The sequence below is a fragment of the Capricornis sumatraensis genome, chromosome 1 (genome assembly GCF_032405125.1).
Source record: "Capricornis sumatraensis isolate serow.1 chromosome 1, serow.2, whole genome shotgun sequence".
Lineage (NCBI taxonomy): Eukaryota > Metazoa > Chordata > Mammalia > Artiodactyla > Bovidae > Capricornis > Capricornis sumatraensis.
The window spans coordinates 176,714,148-176,736,785 of NC_091069.1; the positions used below are offsets into that span (position 1 = coordinate 176,714,148).

The following is a 22,638-nucleotide window of genomic DNA, read 5'->3' on the forward strand; positions in this document are numbered from 1 at the left end:
GTTCGATCCCAGGGTTGGGAAGATTATCTTTGGAGGAGGAAATGGCAACCTGCTCCACTATTCTTGCCAGGGTAAACCCACAGACAGAGAAGCCTGGTAGGCTAACGCCCATGAGGGAGCAAAGGACTGGACAAGACTGAAACGACTGAGCACACACGCATGGTGGAGGGAATAATAAAACAAAGGTCTTAGCAGCAAGCAATGTACAAGGGCTTCCATTGCAAAGCTGTAACCATGAAGACTTTAAAGTACTGGCCCCTCAAAATTGGAGCTTTAGAATTTAGATAAATTCTTTAGTTTGTGCTATTAAAAATAACTGATGCTCTGAATTTAATGGAGAAATTATAAGAATAATTGTATAATCACCTTGAGATTTTTTATATTCCATGGCAAAGGCTATCAAACTTTAGCATGCATTAGATGCACCTGGAGGGTTTACAAGACCTGGTCCCCAGAATTTCAGATACCACAGGCCTGAGGTGAGACTGAATAATATTTATTTCTGGAGTTACCTGGTGGACCTGTAGTTGGGAATCCACCTGCCAATGAAGGGGGCATGGGTTTGATCCCTAGTCTGGGAAGATTCCACATGCTGCAGGTAAATAAGCCCGTATGACACAACTATTGAAGCCCGTGTACCCCAGAGTCCATGCTCTGCAACAAGAGAAGGCACCACAATGGGAAGCCCGTACACCCGAAACTAGAGAAAGCCTTAGGCACAGCAATGAAGAGCAAGTGCAGCCAAAAATAAACTAAAATAAATAAAAACTTAAAAAATAGTAATACGCATTTCAAACAATTTCCCATGTGATACTGTTGCTGCTAGTCTAGGTACCACACTTTGACAATCAGTGCCGTATGGTAAACTATGCAATTTTGTGTATTGGCATACACATATACTACAGTACATTGTGTATTGGCAGAGCAGGCCTAGGATTTCTAGTCCAAGACAATAACTTGAATGTTTGCAACCAAGAGCAATATGGTTTTTTTTTTCTTACTGTTTTCTCAAACAAGCTAAATGACTGGTGTTGTGTAATTATCTCTGTGTGTTTCTGTGTTTGTCCACATTTGAAAAACAGACTACGAAATTTGAGTAGTGCATTACTATGAAGCTGCAACTGTGTATGTTGCAGTAAGGTTTCTTCCTCCAGGAAACAGATGAAAATAAAAATAACAAACTTTTAATACACACTCTAATGATAATAGTAACACAACAACTTAAAGAAAAATATGAAGTTTTGAGTCGTATAACCCTGGCAAAGTAAAAAAGTACCTTTTGACAAGGCAGCATAATGTAAGATAGCAAAGAACATATTGTATTCTGCAAAAACCATCACATGCTGAGGCACAGAGTACATGAAATAATTCAATACTATTTATTCTTGATAATATTATTTTACACTGAGTTTAATAGCTGTTACATTACTTAGTATGTTAGTTTAAATACATTTTGCTAAAAGGCCTTATGCATATGAAATACTCATTTTTTAAAGAAAGAAGATAAATCTTTGGTGAAATTGGTCCTGATTAACCAACTGGATATACATACAAAATCAGACCAACTATCAATATACTGAGGAAACTAAGGAGGTTAAACTTAGGAACCTTCAAAAATACGGTTCAGTGGCATCATATATACAAGAGTTATTGAAAATGAGCAGTCACAAGGTGGCATTTAAATGTAATATTTCTGAAACTTTTCACAGTACTTTAACTGAAAATACAGTTTGATATAATAAAATATAGTAACAGTGCATAAAATATGACTATACTGGGTATGAAGGAAAGGAAAAGTTGGTAACTCAGATTGTATAAATGAGAATCAGCTGCAGAGCTTTAACATTAGAGTAAGAAAAGAATTTGGTCAAATAGTTAAAATTGTCCACATTCATGACTTCAAAAGGCTCTTACTCCTTCACATAAATTATCTAAGTTGTCCCTGATGCCATCCTGTCTGGTATCAGCTGTCATGTGAAATACGATAAAAGGAGGCTGCAGAAGACAGAATGTAATCCTGTATCCTATTGCTCACTACAAGGAACAAAGACTGCTTAAAGATAACAGATGTTTTATTTGAGGGAAGGGGAAATAAGATGGAGATACAAAATCTTTTTGTTCTTGGAATGCAATTTTCAAGTTCCCAGCAGCAACACTGGTATGGGGAAAGGCTTGCTCAAGAGAAGGGCTCCCACATATGAAGGGTTTAGGCAGTGATATGTGAGTAATGGAATACTCTTAAATCTCTTAAGAGATCCTTAAGTCCAGAAGGATCCGAAAAAGCAAAGATAACATGAAGGATGCTGTGAAATCAATACCTACTATGAAAAATTCTCTTTCTTTTGTGATAAAAGAAAAAGATAATCAAGATACAGATTCTATAGAAAGTAAGTCTAAGTTGTGTTTGTCATTCTCTTATGTTGGAAAATGAAGTGTTTACATATTGCAAGTACTATAAGGCATGCATGCATGCTAAGTCATGTCCAACTCTTTGCAACCCTATGGACTGTAGCCCACAAGGCCCCTCTGTCCATGGAATTTTCTAGGCAAGAATACTGGAGTGGGTTGCCATTTCCTACTCTAGGGATCTTCCCAACCCAGGGATTGAACCTGCATATTATGCATCTCTTGGGGTTCTTTATCACTAGTGCCATCTGAGAAGCTCTAAGTACTATGATAGGAGAGCAAAATTAATAAACCTATCCTGGTCACTGTTGATTCGACCTCAAGAATATTTCATTTGTACTGTTACTGAACAGTGTCTTTATAAGCAAGATAAACAACTGAACCAGTAACAATTAGACTTTTAAAAGCAAATATGAGAAACAAATACACCAATGAGAAATAAAAACCTGCTTATGACATAGTAATTTTGGGTAGAAAGCTCCAATGCTCATAAGAGAAGTGGAGATCAAAAAAACACAATACTGAGCTGCGGACATAAGTTAGGGTTTCTGTACAAGCTGGCATCCTTACTACACCTACAGGATGACACACTAAGACCTTCTTTTTTCACCTATTGAACATAACTTTGGCAGTGGCTCAACTGAGCCAAGGCACAGTCTAAAGGACTTACTAGTGTCATATTTAACTCTAGCTTATACATATCCACGATATGCCCAGATCATGAGCCCCAGGTTCAGTTCGGTTGCTCAGTCATGTCCAACTCTTTGAGACTCCATGGACTGCAGCATTCCAGGCTTCCTTGTTCACCATCAACTCCTGGAGCTTGCTCAAATTAATGTCCATCGAGTTGGACATGGCATCAAGTGATGCCATCCAACCATCTCATCCTCTGTTGGCCCCTTCTCCTCCCGCCTTCAATTTTTCCCAGCATCAGGGTCTTTTCAAATGAGTCAGTTCTTCACATCAGGTGGCCCAAGTATTGGAGTTTCAGCCTCGGCATCAGTCCTTCCAATGAATATTCAGGACTGATTTCCTTTAAGATGGACTGGTTGGATCTCCTTGCAGTCCAAGGGACTCTCAAGAGTCTTCTCCAACACCACAGTTCAAAAGCATCAATTCTTTGGCACTCAGCTTTCCTTATAGTCCAACTCTCACATCCATACATGACTACTGGGAAAAACCATAGCTTTGACTAGATGGACCTTTGTTGGCAAAGTGATGTCTCTGCTTTTGAATATGCTGTCTAGGTTGGTCGTAGCTTTTCTTCCAAGGAGCAAGCGTCTTTTAATTTCATGGCTGCAGTCATCATCTGCAGTGATTCTGGAGCCCAAAAAAATCACATGAGCATATCATATCCTAGAACAAAGTAACTGCCGGCATAACTTTCTTCTTTGCCTACTGAACCTCTCCCCACCCTTTTTAAGAGATTGGTGTTGAGAGTGCTCAATTTGGCTGACTTCTGTGGCATGGGGTTAGAATAACTGGGGTCATCTATATACTTACCTCAGAGACCCTTTGGAAAAAAAGAGCAACCTCAGTTACCTGGATTAGCTACAGAGGAGCACTTCTCAAACGGCAATGTTCTAATAAGAACTTGGGGGTCTTATTAAGGTGCAGATTCTAATTCTGGGATGGAGCCTGAATTTCTGCATTTCTCATAAAATCCTAAGTGATGCCATATTGCTGGTCCATAAGCCACAGTTTGAACAGCAAAACTTTAGACCTACAGATCACACTTGAAAATTTCAAAAGAAGATGTTATAATAGTAATACCCTAGGAAAAGCAAATCAGAACAAAAAAGAAAAATTATGACTTTGAATAGTATCTGTCAACCAAGAAAATAGAAAAACTCACTACTGAAACCAAATAACAAAGAATTTTTCAATTCATAGAATCAAGAGGCTCTGTAAACCTAATGCAGGATGCATATAAAGAAAGCTTCATCATAATCAAGCTGTAGAAAATAAAAGACATAGGGAAAAAAGTATTAAAAGCAAAGAAGAAACATCCAAATCTTCTTACTCCCAAATTAACACTGCTCCTACCCTACTTAACCCCATCCCTTCACATCTGTGGGAGCAGCTCAGCATGCTTCACACAGACACTGGTTTGTTTTGCACATGCTATAAAAGGAGTACCTCCTCATCTATAGCACTGCTTCAAGAAATTCCTAAGTCTGTCTTCTAAGACCCCTTCCTTTTCAACAGGTCACAGCTCTCTATCCTTGGATTCCATACTTTAGACAGTCTCTCACTTCCCATACGGCCTCAAAGTAGGGTCTAGAGTGCTTTCAGATACTTAACATTAAATTCCCTTTCTTCTACTTATATATTTAAGAGGCTAATCACTGTTCTGAATCAACAGTATTCAAGGGAGGAATGTGGGCCTGCTATCCACAGTATGCAGAGTAATGATCCACTGGAGAGTAGAACAAAAACATTAGAGCTTCTATTTCTATTTGTCTTTAATTTCTCCTTTAAATTTTGTATTTTATGCCTATTTTATAATACATGTAATTTAGTACATACACACAATAAACAAACACATTTGTTGTCAATAATTCTTACTATGGAGAAGGCAATGGCACCCACTCCAGTACTCTTGCCTGGAAAATCCCATGGACGGAGGAGCCTGGTGGGCTGCAGTCCATGGGGTCGCTAAGGGTCGGACACGACTGAGTGACTTCACTTTCACTTTTCACTTTCACGCATTGGAGAAGGAAATGGCAACCCGCTCCAGTATTCTTGCCTGGAGAATCCCAGGGATGGGGGAGCCTGGTGGGCTGCCGTTTATGGGGTCGCACAGAGTCGGACATGACTGAAATGACTTAGCAGCAGCAGCAGCAGCATGGGGACCACTGGCTAAAATGACAGAATATTGTCCCTAGGTACTGGGATGTGGGACATGCAAACTTGAAAGGATAGGAATTAGGCAACACTGTTCATCCTTCTTCTCAAATTAATGCAGACTTCAGATCATAAATAGAATTTAAGGGTATGCTCAGAGTTTAGGGCAAAAAAGAAAAGAAAAGAAAAGGAAAACTGAAGGTAACCCTTGAAAAGAAAAATCTTTTCCTCCTCTCTCAACTGAACTAGGCAATGGAATGTTTAGTTGTAAAAAAGTTATACTAATTACAATAAACTGCCTATCACTGCACCATACATACTGCTTCCTATTCATTTTGATAATTATAAAGGCCTAATTGATTACCTGGTTTTAGTATCAAATACAACTTGTAGTTAGACACATGCCATTTTTTTAGGCTGCCCAGGATCTAAACACTATTCCTGTTTGGAGAATCCAATACTTTTTGAAACAGTTCTTTTCTCAACAGAAGCTGAAAAGTGCCACACCATATGTTAGCTTTCCCAGACTCTCTTGCAGCCAGGGGCACTGGCATACAATCTGGTTCTCCCAGGCACATCCTCCCCTAACCCTGAACTAAAACCAGTATAACAATACATTCCAATGTCCACAGGTAGTGGTGGCAAATGCTCCAGTGGTAGTAAAGAGTGTACATTATCTTTGGTGACAGTGGTGCAATTTGAGGTGTCTATCCCCGGGTGCAATGCTAGTGCTGTCTTCACAGGATAAGTTCTGCCACATGATTTGGGCCACATTCCTGGTTACTTAATTGTAAGTAAGTAACCTTTTACTAGCCTGGTTCTCCAGTCCTCCCAGAGATCATGGGGGCGACTCATAACCACAGCCGGTGTCTGCTGCTTGTAATTAAGACCCTAACTAATTATTATGCCCAATTTTCATAGTTTATTTGGTTATCTGTTTGTATAGATAAATTGGATACCCATATCCATTGGATAATCATATTAAATTGGTTATCTATTTGTATCTAGTTAACAACACAGCACTTCAGTGACACTACCTTTAAAACAAATAAACCAGCCTTTCAAAGGTTTATTCTGTATCAAAGTGCCAAATTTTGCAAAATGAAGTCTGTATTTTATACTTAATATTTTTTCAATTGAATAAAATCTTTGGCTTACCTAATCAAGATAGTTTTAGGAAGTGAACAGATACTATTTTCCCAAACAAATTTTAGAGTAAAGTAGTAAAGTCTATGAACGAACTCCTCAAGTAGTGGTTCTTAGGCCACATGCACTTAGAACTATCTGACTGCTTGTTAAAAATGGAACTTAATGGACCCCACCCAGATCTGCTGAATCAGACTCTCTAGGGTCTGGACCCAGGAATGTATGTATATTTTTTTTAAGGTGCCATAGGGGATTTTATGCACACTAAAGTTTGAGAACCAACAGGCTATGGTCTGTCACTTGATAACAGATGATCAGATATCACAATGTTACTGAGACAGAAAAAGGATCACATATTTATCAGGCTAAGATTCTCCTTGGATAACTGCTGCTGCTGCTAAGTCGCTTCAGTGGTGTCTGACTCTGTGCGACCCCACAGACAGCAGCCCACCAGGCTCCCCCGTCCCTGGGATTCTCCAGGCAAGAACACTGGAGTGGGTTGCCATTTCCTTCTCCAATGCATGAAAGTGAAAAGTGAAAGTGAAGTCACTCAGTCGTGTCCAACTCTGTGTGACCCCATGAACTGCAGCCTACCAGGCTCCTCCGTCCATGGGATTTTCCAGGCAAGAGTACTGGAGTGGGTGCCATTGCCTTAACCATTGGATAACTGAGCCTTGCCTAATTATTAAAGTTTTAAATACCGAATATACATGGAAAGCCTGCTTTACTGTAAGGAGTTTAAAATTTGTTTTACTTCTTTTATTAGCAAAGCAAGGTCCTATTCTAAAATTTTTCACACACCTAAAAATTCGCAATTGTTACTTATTATTTTGGGGTGCTGACTCCTAGCACATGTAACATGATCACTCTTATCCTCTATGACACCAATTAAAGAGGCTCTGAATGCCTGACTTTTGACATAAAAGGGAAGTATATTCACTGGCATTATGCTTGAGAATGTTTTGATTGAATTCTACTGTATCATTGAAGCCCCAAGGCTCCTCATTAAACCCAGTCACACAGAAGTCAGTTGTCACTATTTCTAAAGCTAAGAAAGAGAATAGGCTTTTCATTTCCTGTTTTCGCCTTCTCATTCATTCACTTTTCTCTCCCATCCCTACCATCCATATCCCATCCATGCATCCATCCATCCATCCAATAAACACTCAAAGGGTATTTGGTATTGTACTAAGTGATGTACAAAATAAAGTTAAGACAGAACACTCTATGTTAGGCAGAATCCTAAAATGCCCCCCGCAGATCTCCACCCTAATCCCTGGGACTATGAATATGAAATATCACTGATTATATTCCTCATGAGGCAGAAGGGATTTTGCGGATATAATTAAGTAACTGCTAATCAACTGACTGGAATCAAGATTGGTGGGAGAAATATCAATAACCTCAGATATGCAAATGACACCACCCTTATGGCAGAAAGTGAAGAGGAACTAAAAAGCCTCTTGATGAAAGTGAAAGACGAGAGTGAAAAAGTTGGCTTAAAGCTCAACAATCAGAAAACTAAGATCATGGCATTTGGTCCCATCACTTCATGGGAAATAGATGGGGAAAACAGTGGAAATAGTGTCAGACTTTAGTTTTCTGGGCTCCAAAATCACTGCAGATGGTAACTGCAGCCATGAAATTAAGACGCTTACTCCTTGGAAGGAAAGTTATGATCAACCTAGACAGCATATTCAAAAGCAGAGACATTACTTTGCCAACAAAAGTCCGTCTAGTCAAGGCTATGGTTTTTCCAGTGGTCATGTATGGATGTGAGAGTTGGACTATGAAGAAAGCTGAGCGCTGAAGAATTGATGCTTTTTAACTGTGGTGTTGGAGAAGACTCTTGAGAGTCCCTTAGACTGCAAGGAGATCCAACCAGTCCATTCTAAAGGAAATCAGTCCTGGGTGTTCTTTGGAAGGAATGATGCTAAAGCTGAAACTTCAATACTTTGGCCACTTCATGCGAAGAGCTGACTCACTGGAAAAGACTGATGCTGGAAGGGATTGGGGGCAGGAGGAGAAGGGGCCAACAGAGGATGAGATGGCTGGATGGCATCACTGACTTGATGGACATGAGTTTGCATAAACTCTGGGAGTTGGTGATGGACAGGGAGGCCTGGCGTGCTGCAATTCATGGGGTCGCAAAGAGTCAGACACGACTGAGCGACTGGACTGAACTGAATCAACTGACTCTGAATTAAACAAAAAAGAGATAATCTGGCTAGACCCAATCTCATCAAATGAGCCTTCTTGCTGATAGCAGAAGAGGAAGTCAGACATTCCAAGAGGACACACCACTGTTGGCTTGAAGGTGAAGGAGGCCATGCTGTAAGGAATGTGAATACCTTTCAGAGCCTCAGAGCAGCCGGAAGATGACAACCAGCAAGGAAATGGAGACCTGAGTTTTATAACTGCAAGAAACTGAATGCTGCCAATATCTGAATGATTCAGGAAATTCTTCCCCAAAGCCTCCAGATAAGGGTCCAACCTGGCCAAGACATTGATCTTGGTCTTATGAGACCACAAGCTGATAACTCAGCTGAGTCCAGTCTTCTGACCTACAGAGCAGTAAAATAATAAATGTTTTAAGCTTTGGCTATAATGATTTGTTACGCAGCAAGAGAAAACTAATGTACCTTCTTTAAGTTAGTATGGAAAAAAGACACTTGTTCACCGTGACAGTAAAAAAAGCGTGAACAAGTATTAGGGAAGCAAGAAAGTGACTAGTGAAGGGGGATGGTAAAGAGATAGAGAAGGCAAAGGGGAAGGCAAAAAAGAAGAGGTGATATGAGTAATAATCAAGTTAAGAATGAATAAGTAAGCCTAAACAAAGAAGCACATTAAAAAGTAAATAAATCATAAATGTAGATGTACAATTTTTAAAAAACAGTATAAAGTGAATAACCATAGAGGTGAAGAACCGAGGTTAAAGAATAGAATATTTTCAGTACTTCAGAAATGCACCCACCCTTAACCCACTGCCCCTTTCCTTTGATATTTTCCCCTCTCACTTACAAGTAGAGTGAGTGAGTGAGTGAAGTCACTCAGTCATGTCCGACTCTTTGTGAACCCATGGACTGTAGCCTACAAGGCTCCTCTGTCCATGGAATTTTCCAGGCAAGAGTACTGGAGTGGGTTGCCATTTCCTTCTCCAGGGGATCTTCCCGACGCAGGGATCAAACCCAAGTCTCCTGCATTGCAGGCATGTTCTTTACCATTTGAGCCACCAGGGAAGCATTCACTTACAAGTACCATAATCCTAACTTTTACGGTAATTACTTTCTTGCCTCTTAAAGGTTTTTGCATTTATGAACGATTATGCTGGTTTTTGAACTTCATTTAAGTATATTTGTGCTGCAAATACAGTGTCATATACTTCATTTGCTCATCATGTTTCCAAGGTTCATCTATGCAATTGCATGCAGTTGTAACTTATTTATTTTCACTGCTGTGAAACCACATAAATATCCAAAATTGATTTACCCATTCTATTGATGGAGAAGGAAACGGCAACCCATTCCAGTATTCTTGCTTGGGAAATCCCATGGACAGAGGAGCCTGACAGGTACGGTCCATGGGGTCACGAAAGAGTCTGACACGACTTTGCGACTAAACAACATTCTACTGATGATCATTTCTTTTTTTGTTTTGTCAAATATGAACAATGTTATGAACATTCTTGGGCTTCCCTGGTGGCTCAGACAGTAAAGAATCCACCTGCAATGCAGGAAATGTGGGTTCAATCCCTGGTTTTGGAAGGTCCCCTGGAAGAGGGCATGGCAACCCACTCCAGTATTCTTGCCTGGAGAATCCCCATGGACAGAGGAGCCTGGTGGGCTACAATCCATGGGGTCGCAAAGAGTCGAACACGACTGAGTGACTAAGCACAGCACATGAACATTCTTATACATATGTCCTGGCGCACTTACACACAAGTTTCTTTGAGGTATGTACCTCAGAGCCTGGAATTTCTGGTTCATAAAATATGTGTGTTTTCAACTTTACTAGGTATTTTTCAACTCCCTTAGGCACTGTAAAAATGTCCCAATGCTCCAGTCAGTACCCTTGTATTTGTGGGATCTGACCATCTGCATATTCTACTAACCTTGGATTGAAAATATTTGGGGAAAATATTACAGAAAGTTCCAAAAAGCAAAACTTGAATTTGCTATGCACCAGTGACTATTTATACAACATTAAGATTGTATTAAATTTTACAAGTAATCTGGAGAGGAATTAAAGTACAGGGAAAATTGCATGGATTATACGCAAATAGTGCCATTTTCTTGTAAGGGACTTAAGCAACCACAGACTTCAGTGCCTTTGTGTGTGAGCGTCTGGGGGGTGGGGATGGGGGGTAGTCCGGAACCATCTCCCTGAGGACACTGAGGGAGAACATTACTTTCTAGTACTCTGTGTCTGTCAATGAGAACTACCTCAGTTCGGTTTTCTTTTTTGTTCATTACTAATGAGATTGAGCACCTTTTTACACATTTATCAGTTATTTGGAATTCCTCTTTAGTGAAGTACCAGTTAAAGAGTTTTCTCAGTTTTCTATTGTGCTATCTTCTTGTTTGTAGAAATTCTATATATATTCTGAGTATCATTTGTTTGTTGTATTTTATTGGCAATCTGTTACTCTGTGGCTTATCTTTTCGCTCTCTATGATTATAGGTCATTTCTAAAAACCCATTTTTAATGAAAAAAATCAGCTATCTAGTTCTTATAAGAAATATGTTTAATAAATCAGTTAAAGTTCTTGGTTTGAGAGTTCTTTCAAATAATAAAAAATCTACAAATTTAGAAGAGCAAGGGAGAAAGTTAAAAGTAAGGAAATTCCTTAAATTTTTAGTACTAGTTTATGATTCTATAATTAGTAGCAGCACTGTATTTGATATTGCTGGCTACTTCAGGAACTCAAAACAGTGTTCCTTTTGTGAACTACCATATTAACCATGTATTTTCTTCCAAACTTCAGTGGAGTAACTGTTTCATAAATGAATTGAAAAAAAAAAAATGAACATGCATGTTACTACTTAAAAAGTCCTATTTCATGTTCAGTTCAGTTCAGTCGCTCAGTCATGTCTGACTCTTTGCGACCCCATGAATCGCAGCACACCAGGCCTCTCTGTCCATCACCAACTCCCAGAGTTCACTCAGACTCACGTCCATCGAGTCAGTGATGCCATCCAGCCATCTCATCCTCTGTTGGCCCCTTCTCCTCCTGCCCCCAATCCCTTCCAGCATCAGAGTCTTTTCCAATGAGTCAACTCTTTTCATGAGGTGGCCAAAGTACTGGAGTTTCAGCTTTAGCATCATTCCTTCCAAAGAAATCCCAGGGCTGATCTCCTTCAGAATGGATTGGTTGGATCTCCTTGCAGTCTAAGGGACTCTCAAGAGTCTTCTCCAACACCACAGTTAAAAAGCATCAATTCTTCAGCGCTCAGCTTTCTTCACAGTCCAATGCTCACATCCATACATGACCACAGGAAAAACCATGAGGTAATATTAAGCATCTAGACCCCAAATACAGCCACAGGAAAAGGAAATGAAACCTAGGAAATCCTTGGTCCCAATCTTGTTGCCATTCTTTTAGTCTCAACATTGATTTTTGTGATGATCTATGACTCATCTTCTCACCCCTTCTAAAGGCACCATCCTACTATTTACCCTTCCTATTTAAAAAAACAATGCCAGTACAGCTGAGTCTAGATTTTTCCCCTGAAAAGTAAATTTAAATCTTATTTCAGAAGCCTTTATATTCAACAGCCATGATCTTCCCCATTGTCTCTGCTTCTCTTTATAAAATATGTGTCTGTTGCAGGAGGGAAGCAGGGGGTAGGTGGGTAAGGACATAAGTAAAAGGATATTTTTAAGTCTTTTGTATTGTGTCAATACAATATAAGAATTGTGTTGCTCCTCAGGCAGAAGAGAAAGGATATGGCCAGTGGATGAGACTATATTAGAGCTCATTCCAATTAGGGATCACACAATTTCTCATTCCAAATAGGAGGTAAAGCTGTAAGAGCAGGGGAGTTATGCAATGTTTCCTGAGATGTCTTCTTCGCATCCCACATTTCAACTCAATATGTATATATTCACAGAAACTTTGTTACATACAGTAGTATTATATACAATATTATATCCATATTTGTGAAAGTGGCATACTGGGGCGGGGCGGGGGGGGGGACGTGAATTACAGAAAACAATAAACACGATACAAACTAATTTGGCTTGAAGCCATAGATTTGTATTAAAACAAGCATGAACATATAATATAGGGGGGCACTTTAATACGATTCCAAGCCTTGAAATTTTAAATTCTCTATTAAGGCAACTTCAAGCTCTATACTCCGGATCTTCTCTGAGGTTAGAGGAACTTCAATAAGAATTTGTGTTATTAACATATACACATACTCTTTATAGACAGAGACATGTGGAAGAGCTGGCTTTTAGGTATAAAGACATATCAAATGTGAGTTAAGTTGCCTTTCATGTTTAGGAAAAAAAAAACAGGTCTTTTGTGGGTGCCCTATAAACCTAGTTAAACTACATAAAGTATGTAACACTGTTTCTATGAGAAACTCCTTTTGTAATTCTGTTTATAAGTTATGTTTTTAAAGTTGCATATAATTTGTTAGAACAATTCCACTCCTAGGAATTTATCCAGTAAGAGATAATAATAAGAGATGTGAGCAAAGCGTTATATTTATATAAGAGTTCCCTTGTGCTCAGTTCTGTCCGACTCTTTGTGGCCCCATGGACTATAGTCCACCAGGCTCCTCTGCCCATGGATTTTCCAGGCAATACTGGAGATGCCATTTTATACTTTAGCATTATTTATAACAATAAAAAATTAGAAATAATTTAAATGCTCAATAAAAGGGACTTGGTTAAGTGTAAAGATATAATTAAATACTCTGCAACCACTAGAATTCTATTACAAGAAAACGTTAACAGATATGACACAATATTTCTAATATACTCTACAGCGGAAAAAAGCAAATTACAAAAAACTAATACCATGTTTTTCAATACACATGTACACAGATTAAAAAAAACACTTGGAAGAATATGTCAAAATGTTCAGTGGTTTTTTGATGCAGTGGTATTACTTTTTTCTTTTTCTACTTTGTATTTTTTCCCAGATTTTTAATAAACATGTGCTACTTTTATAATCATAGAAAAATTCAAATATACAGGAGTTTATATACAGACACAAACAGTTTCTGAGTCTTTGTCATCAATTTATTCTGACAAAAGGACACAGAAAAAAACATAAAAAATAAACATTTTCTCTTTGTATTTATATACTTTTTCTTATGGTAGTAAAAATTACATTTCTCAAAATGAACTGAATATAGAAGAAGGAGATATAATCTCTTAGCTATCAGACTGACACAGATTACAAAGAATAAAATCAGCAAAGTGAAGACAACTCGTAAGCTGCTGATACAAACCTAAGCTAAAAAACCCTTTAGAATAACAGTTTTACAATCTGTATTTTAAAACCCCTAAAACTGTACATTCTTTTAACCAATCAATTATATTTCTAGGGATTTATCCTAAGGAAATTAAACAAGTCTGCAAAGAGATACACATGAAGTTATTTTCAGCAATATCGTTTGTAACAGTGAAAGATGAAGACAATTCCAAAGTTTATCAACAGGGTAAATGAGAAGACAGTATACCTATGGCGGACTACTATTAAAAAATATGCTACATATCTTTCTATAGCAGATATTTTCTGATACTATATATCATGTAGTGAAAAAATGATAAAACAGCCTTTTTAAGATCTCATTCTAAGATTTTTTTAAAAAGTGAGAATGTATATATTCATGAAGAAAACGTTTAGAGTTCTAAGCAAGGTTCACTACCAGTTTTCTGTGGTAAGTGGAATTACAAAAGACCTTTAATGTCTTCTTTATAACTTTTTGTACTACAATGAGCATGTACAACTCTTAATATCAGAAGGAATGATTTTGAAACAGCCTGATTAGTCAAATAAAGTTAGCTTTGGTTTCTTGCTACTCTTTTCTCATTCCTAAGGCTCTTAGAAGGTTCCTGATTTGAGCGCATGATACTCACAGATGAAAACTGCGTCAACTGTACAGTTAATGCTTCTATTAACAAAGATGGCATGCCTAAATGGCAGTTTTTATTAAGGCGATATTATTTCTAGGACTTGCTTAATGGTCCAGCAGCTAAGACTCTGTGTTCCTAATGCAGCGGGCCCAGGTTCAATCCCTGGTCAGGGAACTAGATCCCACATGCCACAACTAAGAGTTCGCAGGCAACAACTAAAGATTCCATGTGCTGTAACAAAGATCCTATGTGCTTCAACGAAGACCCGGTGTAGCCAAAAAAAGTAAAAAGTCAACATTCTTGCTTTAAAAAAAAAAAAACAAGATATTTTTAAAAGAATGAAACTAGAACACTTTCTAACACCATACACAAAAATAAACTCAAAATGGATTAAAGATCTAAACGTAAGACCAGAAACTATAAAACTCCTAGAGGAGAACATAGGCAAAACACTCTCTGACATACATCACAGCAGAATCCTCTATGACCCACCTCCCAGAATACTGGAAATAAAAGCAAAAATAAACAAATGGGACCTAATTAAACTTAAAGGCTTCTGCACAACAAAGGAAACTATAAGCAAGGTGAAAAGACAGCCTTCAGAATGGGAGAAAATAATAGCAAATGAAGCAACTGACAAACAACTAATACCAAAAATATACAAGCAACTCCTGCAGCTCAATTCCAGAAAAATATAAACGACCCAGTCAAAAAATGGGCCAAAGAACTAAACAGACATTTCTCCAAACACATGAAAAGATGCTCAACATCACTCATTATCAGAGAAATGAAAATCAAAACCACAATCAGGTACCATTTCACACCAGTCAGAATGGCTGCGATCCAAAAGTCTACAAGCAATAAATGCTGGAGAGGGTGTGGAGAAAAGGGAACCCTCTTACACTGTTGGTGGGAATGCAAACTAGTGCAGCCACTATGGAGAACAGCGTGGAGATTCCTTAAAAAAACTGGAAATAGAACTGCCATACGACCCAGCAATCCCACTGCTGGGCATACACACCAAGGGAACCAGAATTGAAAGAGACATGTGTACTCCAATGTTCATCGCAGCACTGTTTGTAATAGCCAGGACATGGAAACAACCTAGATGTCCATCAGCAGATGAATGGATAAGAAAGCTGTGGTACATATACACAATGGAGTATTACTCAGCCATTATAAAGAATACATTTGAATCAGTTCTAATGAGGTGGATGAAACTGGAGCCTATTATACAGAGTGAAGCAAGCCAGAAAGAAAAGCACCAATACAGTATACTAATGCATATTTATGAATTTAGAAAGATGGTAACAATAACTCTGTATGAGAGATAGCAAAAGACACACAGATGTATAGAACAGTCTTTTGGACTCTGCGGGAGAGGGTGAGGGTGGGATGATTTGGGAGAATGGCATTGAAACATGTATAATATCATATATGAAATGAATCGCCAATCCAGGTTTGATGCATGATACTGGATGCTTGGGGCTGGTGCACTGAGATGACCCAGAGGGATGGTACGGGGAGGGAGGGGGGTTCAGGACGGGGAACATGTGTATACCTGTGGCGGATTCATGTGGATGTATGGCAAAACCAATACAATACTGTAAAGTAATTAACCTCCAATTAAATAAATTTATATTAAAAAAAGAAAAAATGATATATCTCCTTTCAGCCCTGAGATATTATCAAAGATCTGGTAATTATGACTGAGCCCCCATTTGCTGCTATCTTCTCAACAATTATTTAAGTGTTTTCATCTCTAGTGATCATGGTGGTTTATTGTATTCATGGATATAGAAAGGCATTGCAGTATGCCCCAACATCACTGTCAAATATAACTTTCTGTGATGATGGAAGATTCTATTACCTGTGCTGTCCAATATAACGGACAGCAGGTCTATCTAATGTGCTGATCAATATGACACATGGGGCCACTGAGCATCTGAAATGTGGCTAGTACAACTAAGGAACCAAATTTTAAAATTTTAACTTATTTTAATAACCACTTACGGCTAGCAGCTACTATACTGGACAGCACTGTTGTAGAAAATTCACAGTACACAGACTGCAACTGATACAAAATATACATAAATAAGTATCCAAGAAAAATATGGTTTCCACTTAAGATCTGCCATTTCAGTGCATATTTCCAAGACTAACGAAACCACAATTGTGTGAGTTACAGAACGTTTTTTGAAAAATTAAATGGTCTTTTATGCAATCCTCATTCTTCTTTATCTAGGAAATAAGCACACAATTCTTGAAAGCCTTATTCTCATGGCTTCAATAAGACTGCGTTACTTAGGCTCACCCATTATATCTCAATTTCTTTCTTTTTTTTGCATCATTAGTCTCTCCCATCTTCCATCAACCACAGGCTTTTCCCAAAAGTTGAATCCTTGGTTTCCTGTTTTCGATTTTCCATTCAGAAAAGATTTCTTACTCCTTCAACTATGATCCTATTCGTCTTCTGCAAAACAGTACCACTTCACTATATAACCTTAAACAAAGTCTTAATCTTTAAGACAGCTTCTCATTAGTAAAATTACTTAGAGGGTTACTACAGTTCCTTTGGTTTTAGGAGTCTCTAAATTCTAGTAGAAGCCTAGTTATAAAACTTTGTTTCTGGTTTTTTCTCGGACTGATTCTTCTTCTTGCCCTTTAAGTGCTATGGTACCCCATGGTTGTCAGTGACCAACTTTTCCACTCTCCACATTCTCTCTCAAAGAACTGCATAAACCCTTCATTATGACTGTCTCAAATTTATGCTGCAGTTCTAACTTCACTCTTAAAAGTTCCAGATTTACACTTCTATTTGCTGCAGTTTCTTTAGTTGGCCTGACACATTTAAGACTCTGGTAGAACATGTATCAGGCCAACTAAAGAAACTGAACCAAACTTTCTTTGTCAGTATGGCTTAGTGATCAAAACCAGAAGTTTTAGGATCAGATGTATCTGAATTTGAATTCTAGTGCTGTCATTTATTACCTGTGTAACAATGATCAGATTAATCTCAAGTCTCCATTTTTACAGGTAAAATGGGGTTAAAACTAGTACTTACAACTCAGGTGGTTGTTATATGTGCATTTTATATATAGCTTAGTACAATATCTGCAATATGCTAACAGCTCAACAAATGTTAGCTACTATTATTATCAGTAGCATTACCACCTTCCTAGTCCTACAGGTTTAATAACTCAGGCAACTTGATGCATTCTGTCTCTTAAAAAAAAAAAAATTCAGTCAACATTTGTACATTTATTTTCCAGTATGATCTCAGACTGTTTCTCATTCCTTGACTGTTACTGCAGCCGGCCAGATTACTAGATTTTTAATGCTTACAGGGTAGAGTCTTTTCTTATTTTTATTACCACTATATTACCTAGCATAATGCCTTACACATAAAAGTTTTGCTATTAGACAATTCAAATAATCTTTACATTTATTCATTCTACTACACTAGATCTCTTGAGTTCTTTGATAACAGGGAGTGTCTTGGTCCTCTTTGTGTATCTACACTTGAAAATCCTTTAGTCAACAAACATCTGTTAAACGAACAATCTCCCTGTTTCCAAACCTATCATCAGTCAGCTGCCTCAAATGCAAAGGGCAGCTCTCATATTCTCTAATCCCACTGATTTATTCTGACCAAACTGACCTCCCCACAACTTCAAGAGCAGACTCACTGTCATATTACTCAGGACTCTCATTATTTTGTATCAAAAAGTCTACTCAGATTAAGTCGGAAAGGGAATTCATTAGCTTGTATAACTTGATAGTCCAAGGATACCACTAATTTAAAGCCTGGCTATTGATCCAAAGATTACCATCAGAACTTGGCCTCATTCTTTCCATCTTTTGGGTCTTTCAATTTATTGGCAAGCTCCAGGTTCACATTCTATTCTCTCAGCAACTCCAGGGTTCAAAGCATGCCTCTTTCTCAATAGAATTAACACTCCTGCCTGCTGATAGGAAAATGTGTCCATCTCTAAACTATCACTGTTGCCAGAGGGATGGACTACTTGACTAGCTAGCCCCGAGTTATGTGCACACCTTTGTGGCAGGGTGTTCCACCGCCCAGAATGGCTTTCCTTCCCATTTCTGCCTCCCCAAATTAAAGCTACAACTTTTCAGCCCCCAAAAGTCTTTCGTGATTTAAGATTTTCCCTGTCCAATGGATCAAGGAACTCATTTCCAAACACTTCTTTTTCTTCCTAAAAATCGACCATTTAAAACAAACAGGAGGGGAAAAATTCCAAGAAAATGTTGCATGATGAATTCTAATTATGTCAAGTTATAAACAGTACGGGTAATATGTACTATTTCTTAAAATGTAAGGATAGCAGTTCTATGTATCTGTAGATACATTCTATATATTAGGAAAGAACAGATTATGTGGCAACTTTTAATATAGTGTTCAAGTAATGTTTTGGGCTTTAAATTTTCTATAGGGTCTAAACAAAACATTTCAGCTAACCAAAGTTGGGTCTGAATTCAAAGGACACTGTGTAACAGTCTATGGTTTTGGAGTTACCTCAAAAAGGATTTGAATTAGGCTCAAATCATGGTTAACAACATCTTCCTTGGCTTTAGCTACAAGTCTTCAAGCAAATTATTTTTCTCTCTAAACCTGGGTTTCATTACCTCTAAAAACAGGAATGATAGTAGCTATCTGTATGTAAAGAGGCTATGTGGCACAGTGAAGAGAAAAAGAGTAAGATGGACCCAGGCTGAAATTCTACCGCTATTATTATTTATATGATTCTGAGTGGCTTTTTGTAAATCCTGTGTGATTCATCATATGTAAATTTGGGATAATAATATTTTAAGCATTTATTTTTATTTATTTGGCTATGCTGGGTCTTAGTTGTGGCATGTGGGATCTAGTTACCTGCCCAGGGATTAAACCCAGGTCCCCTACACTGGAAGTGCAGTGTCTTAGCTACTGGATCACCAGGGAAATCCTTGGGATAATATTTAATCCATTGGTTGTTAAGCACTTAACAAGGCAATGTATTTTAAACATCTACCACAATGAACAGTAAACAGTGAAAACTCAATCAATGATGTTATCCATATCAAATTATCTGTTTAAAATAATTTAGAGAATTAAGTATTTTTGTACTCATCAAGGTCTGCCAAAGACTTCTTATAATTAATAAGTGATGTTTCTGACATTTTAGAAATTAATCTAGTCTAACAGGTTATAAAGTACTTTGCAATCTTTTTCTCCTCTTTTAGACTTTTTGACTAAATAAAATGTCAATGAACAAAAAATCTAGTTTATAAATAAACTATTAAAGTAATACAAATAAGTGTGGATAATAATGAATTAAAAATTCACAGCATAGTAAGGGAAAAAATTCATTGGCATTACTTATTCTTCATAAATGCCTTTGCATTTTCTTTGTTAGCTAATATTTCTTAAAGGAAAAAGACACTAGCCCTAGAGCTATTAAAAAGACAGTAAGATAATGAGCTAGATAAACTCCAACAATCAACTCATCCCTTAACTTCAGGCTTAATGAAGTAATACTGAAATGACTCATGCCAATATGAAGTCACTATGCTAGCCATCTCTTGAACAGTCAGTCATATGCCATATAGCCACCTCCTGAACAGAATCACGAAATCTGGGGTATGAACAATAAGTTTAGATGCTGTCTATCAGAACACATGCAAAAGGCAAGTGGCCGCTCATTTACACAAGCAAAAAAATTTAATTTTAAGGTCATTCACTAAAGAACACAAACTATATTCTACGTAACTCTTTTCAAAACGATTAAACAAACAGACATTTGATTCCTTCTATTTTACACAAGAGGCAAAGTTTCTTTGGAAAACAGTTTCTTGAAGTAGTGTTAACAGTTTTGCTTATCTTTCTAAAATGAGTGAATCATATGTAATACTCAGCAATCTTTAATGAGTGCACAAACATAGGAAAAGTTAACAGCTTAAGAAAGGCTGTATGAAAATAATTACATCATACTATACTATATGTAAGAGATGTTTTCCTCCTTTGTACTGACTGTTTTTAATCTACTCCTTGAGGAAGCTGTATTTTAAACACAAAGGAAACATGTTGAACACCTCAAGGGAAACATGTAGAACACCTCAGTCACCAGATACTGTTCTCTACAACTACGAAAATCAAATATCTAATTTATTTTCTTTTCAAGGCAAAGTAATTTTTTTTTAAAGAATTAAACATAGATACGGTAGGCAATCTTTTGTGCCTTTTCTAAATAGTTTTCTTCCTGCAACTTTTTTTTTGAGGGGGCATGAGGAAAAGTAGTGGAAGCCTTACAGTTGGCCCTAGTTATTTTTACAAGTACATTTGGTAAGTCAACTAGACGAAGGGGAGAAGGAAAAAGCGTTCGGGCTCACTCTGAAAACATCATTTCTTAAAAAACGCCAGTGCTGAGAGTCATGCTTTCCTGACAATGCAGCGACCAACATTACTCCGATTAAAAGCGCGCTACAAACCTAAATCTGTAAAGTCAATTTGGCATCCTAAATCAGAATTGGCCTGCAGCAATCAGGCGGAGCAAGGGTCTACCTCAGCTTCCGCAGAAGTTAATTTTCTAGCAAAGTACAACACTACCCATCAGTTTCCTACGGCCTTCTTCCCCGAGAGATGCTGCTGTCCGCCTCGCCCCAGGCTCGAGGTCTGACCCGCAGGCCTCGGTGGGTTGGGGCAGTCGGCTTCTCCCCGTTACCCTGGTCCCGACCAGGAGTAATAGGACCAGTTACTGTAAGTACCCGCGATCCCCCCGAACGGCCAGGGCGGCCTCCAACCGCGCCCGAGGCCTCCTGTCCGCTGGGATGTCCCCCACCGCACTCACCCGCCCGAGTGGTGTCCGTCAGGTCGTGGTTGGCCGCTCCCCGGGGAAACTCCCTCAGTTTCCGGCCGCTCAGGCTCAGCACCCCGGTTACCGCCGCCTCCTCCAGCGCTCGGTCGAGGGAGCGGCTCCACGAGCCCGGGCCAGGACCAGGGCCTGCCCCGGAATTTGGGCCGCAATTAACAGCCGAGAGGTTACCTCCCGACGCTCCTGGGCAAGAGTATTCTGCAGCCGCGGCCACGGCGACCAAGCCCGCGGCCGCCATTTCCCAGCCGACAACGCTCCGGCCCTTCAGCTCAGCGCATGCGCGACCAGATGATAGGTGGGCGGGGAAAGGGGCTTACAGACCCCGGCCGGGTCCCTTGATGGACAGGGCTGCGGTGCCGCTCTGCACTTCCAGGCGCTGGCCTCCGCCCATAGGTTTCCAAGAGAAATTGAAAACGGAACTCACAAATCTGAAGCAGCTGCCTACGGTAGGCTCCCAGTGGCCTTTCTACCATACCTCTACAAAAATGTCTTTCAGGCACGCTCCTCACCAAAACTACCTTCCTCCCTTAGGAGGATTAGATTAAACATTAAGTTTTAACACTGTTGCTGCCAAAAAAGAGGGGAAAGTTTCCTTGACTTGTCATTCTATAAGCCAAGTGATTTAAATGGAGATTGTGCAAAGAAATAGAGGAAAACAACAGAATGGGAAAGACTAGCGATCTCTTCAAGAAAATTAGAGATACCAAAGGAACATTTCATGCAAAGATGGGCTCGATAAAGGACAGAAATGGTCTGGACCTAACAGAAGCAGAAAATATTAAGAAGAGGTGGCAAGAATACACAGAAGAACTGTACAAAAAAGATCTTCACGACCCAGATAATCATGATGGTGTGATCACTCACCTAGAGCCAGACATCCTGGAATGTGAAGTCAAGTGGGCCTTAGAAAGCATCACTACAAACAAAGCTAGTGGAGGTGATGGAATTCCAGTTGAGCTGTTTCAAATCCTGAAAGATGATGCTGTGAAAGTGCGGCACTCAATATGCCAGCAAATTTGGAAAACTCACCAGTGGCCACAGGAATGGAAAAGGTTAGTTTTCATTCCAATGCCAAAGAATGCTCAAACTACCGCACAATTGCACTCATCTCACACGCTAGGAAAGCAATGCTCAAAATTCTCCAAGCCAGGCTTCAGCAATACGTGAACCATGAACTTCCTGATGTTCAAGCTGGTTTTAGAAAAGGCAGAGGAACCAGAGATCAGATTGCCAACATCCGCTGGATCATGGAAAAGGCAAGAGTTCCAGAAAA

General features: G+C 38.9%; 1 protein-coding gene across 3 annotated transcripts in view; it reads right to left on the reverse strand.

Moving 5' to 3' along the window:
* The window catches only part of LRCH3 (leucine rich repeats and calponin homology domain containing 3), a 110,129-nt gene extending 88,526 nt beyond the window's left edge, over positions 1 to 21,603 (reverse strand). For all 3 annotated transcript variants that reach the window (XM_068977299.1, XM_068977346.1, XM_068977214.1), the window contains exon 1: positions 21,342 to 21,603. In XM_068977299.1, the coding sequence (XP_068833400.1) occupies positions 21,342 to 21,603 (262 nt within the window). The remainder of the gene's footprint in view (positions 1 to 21,341) is intronic.
* Positions 21,604 to 22,638: the final 1,035 nt, after the last annotated feature.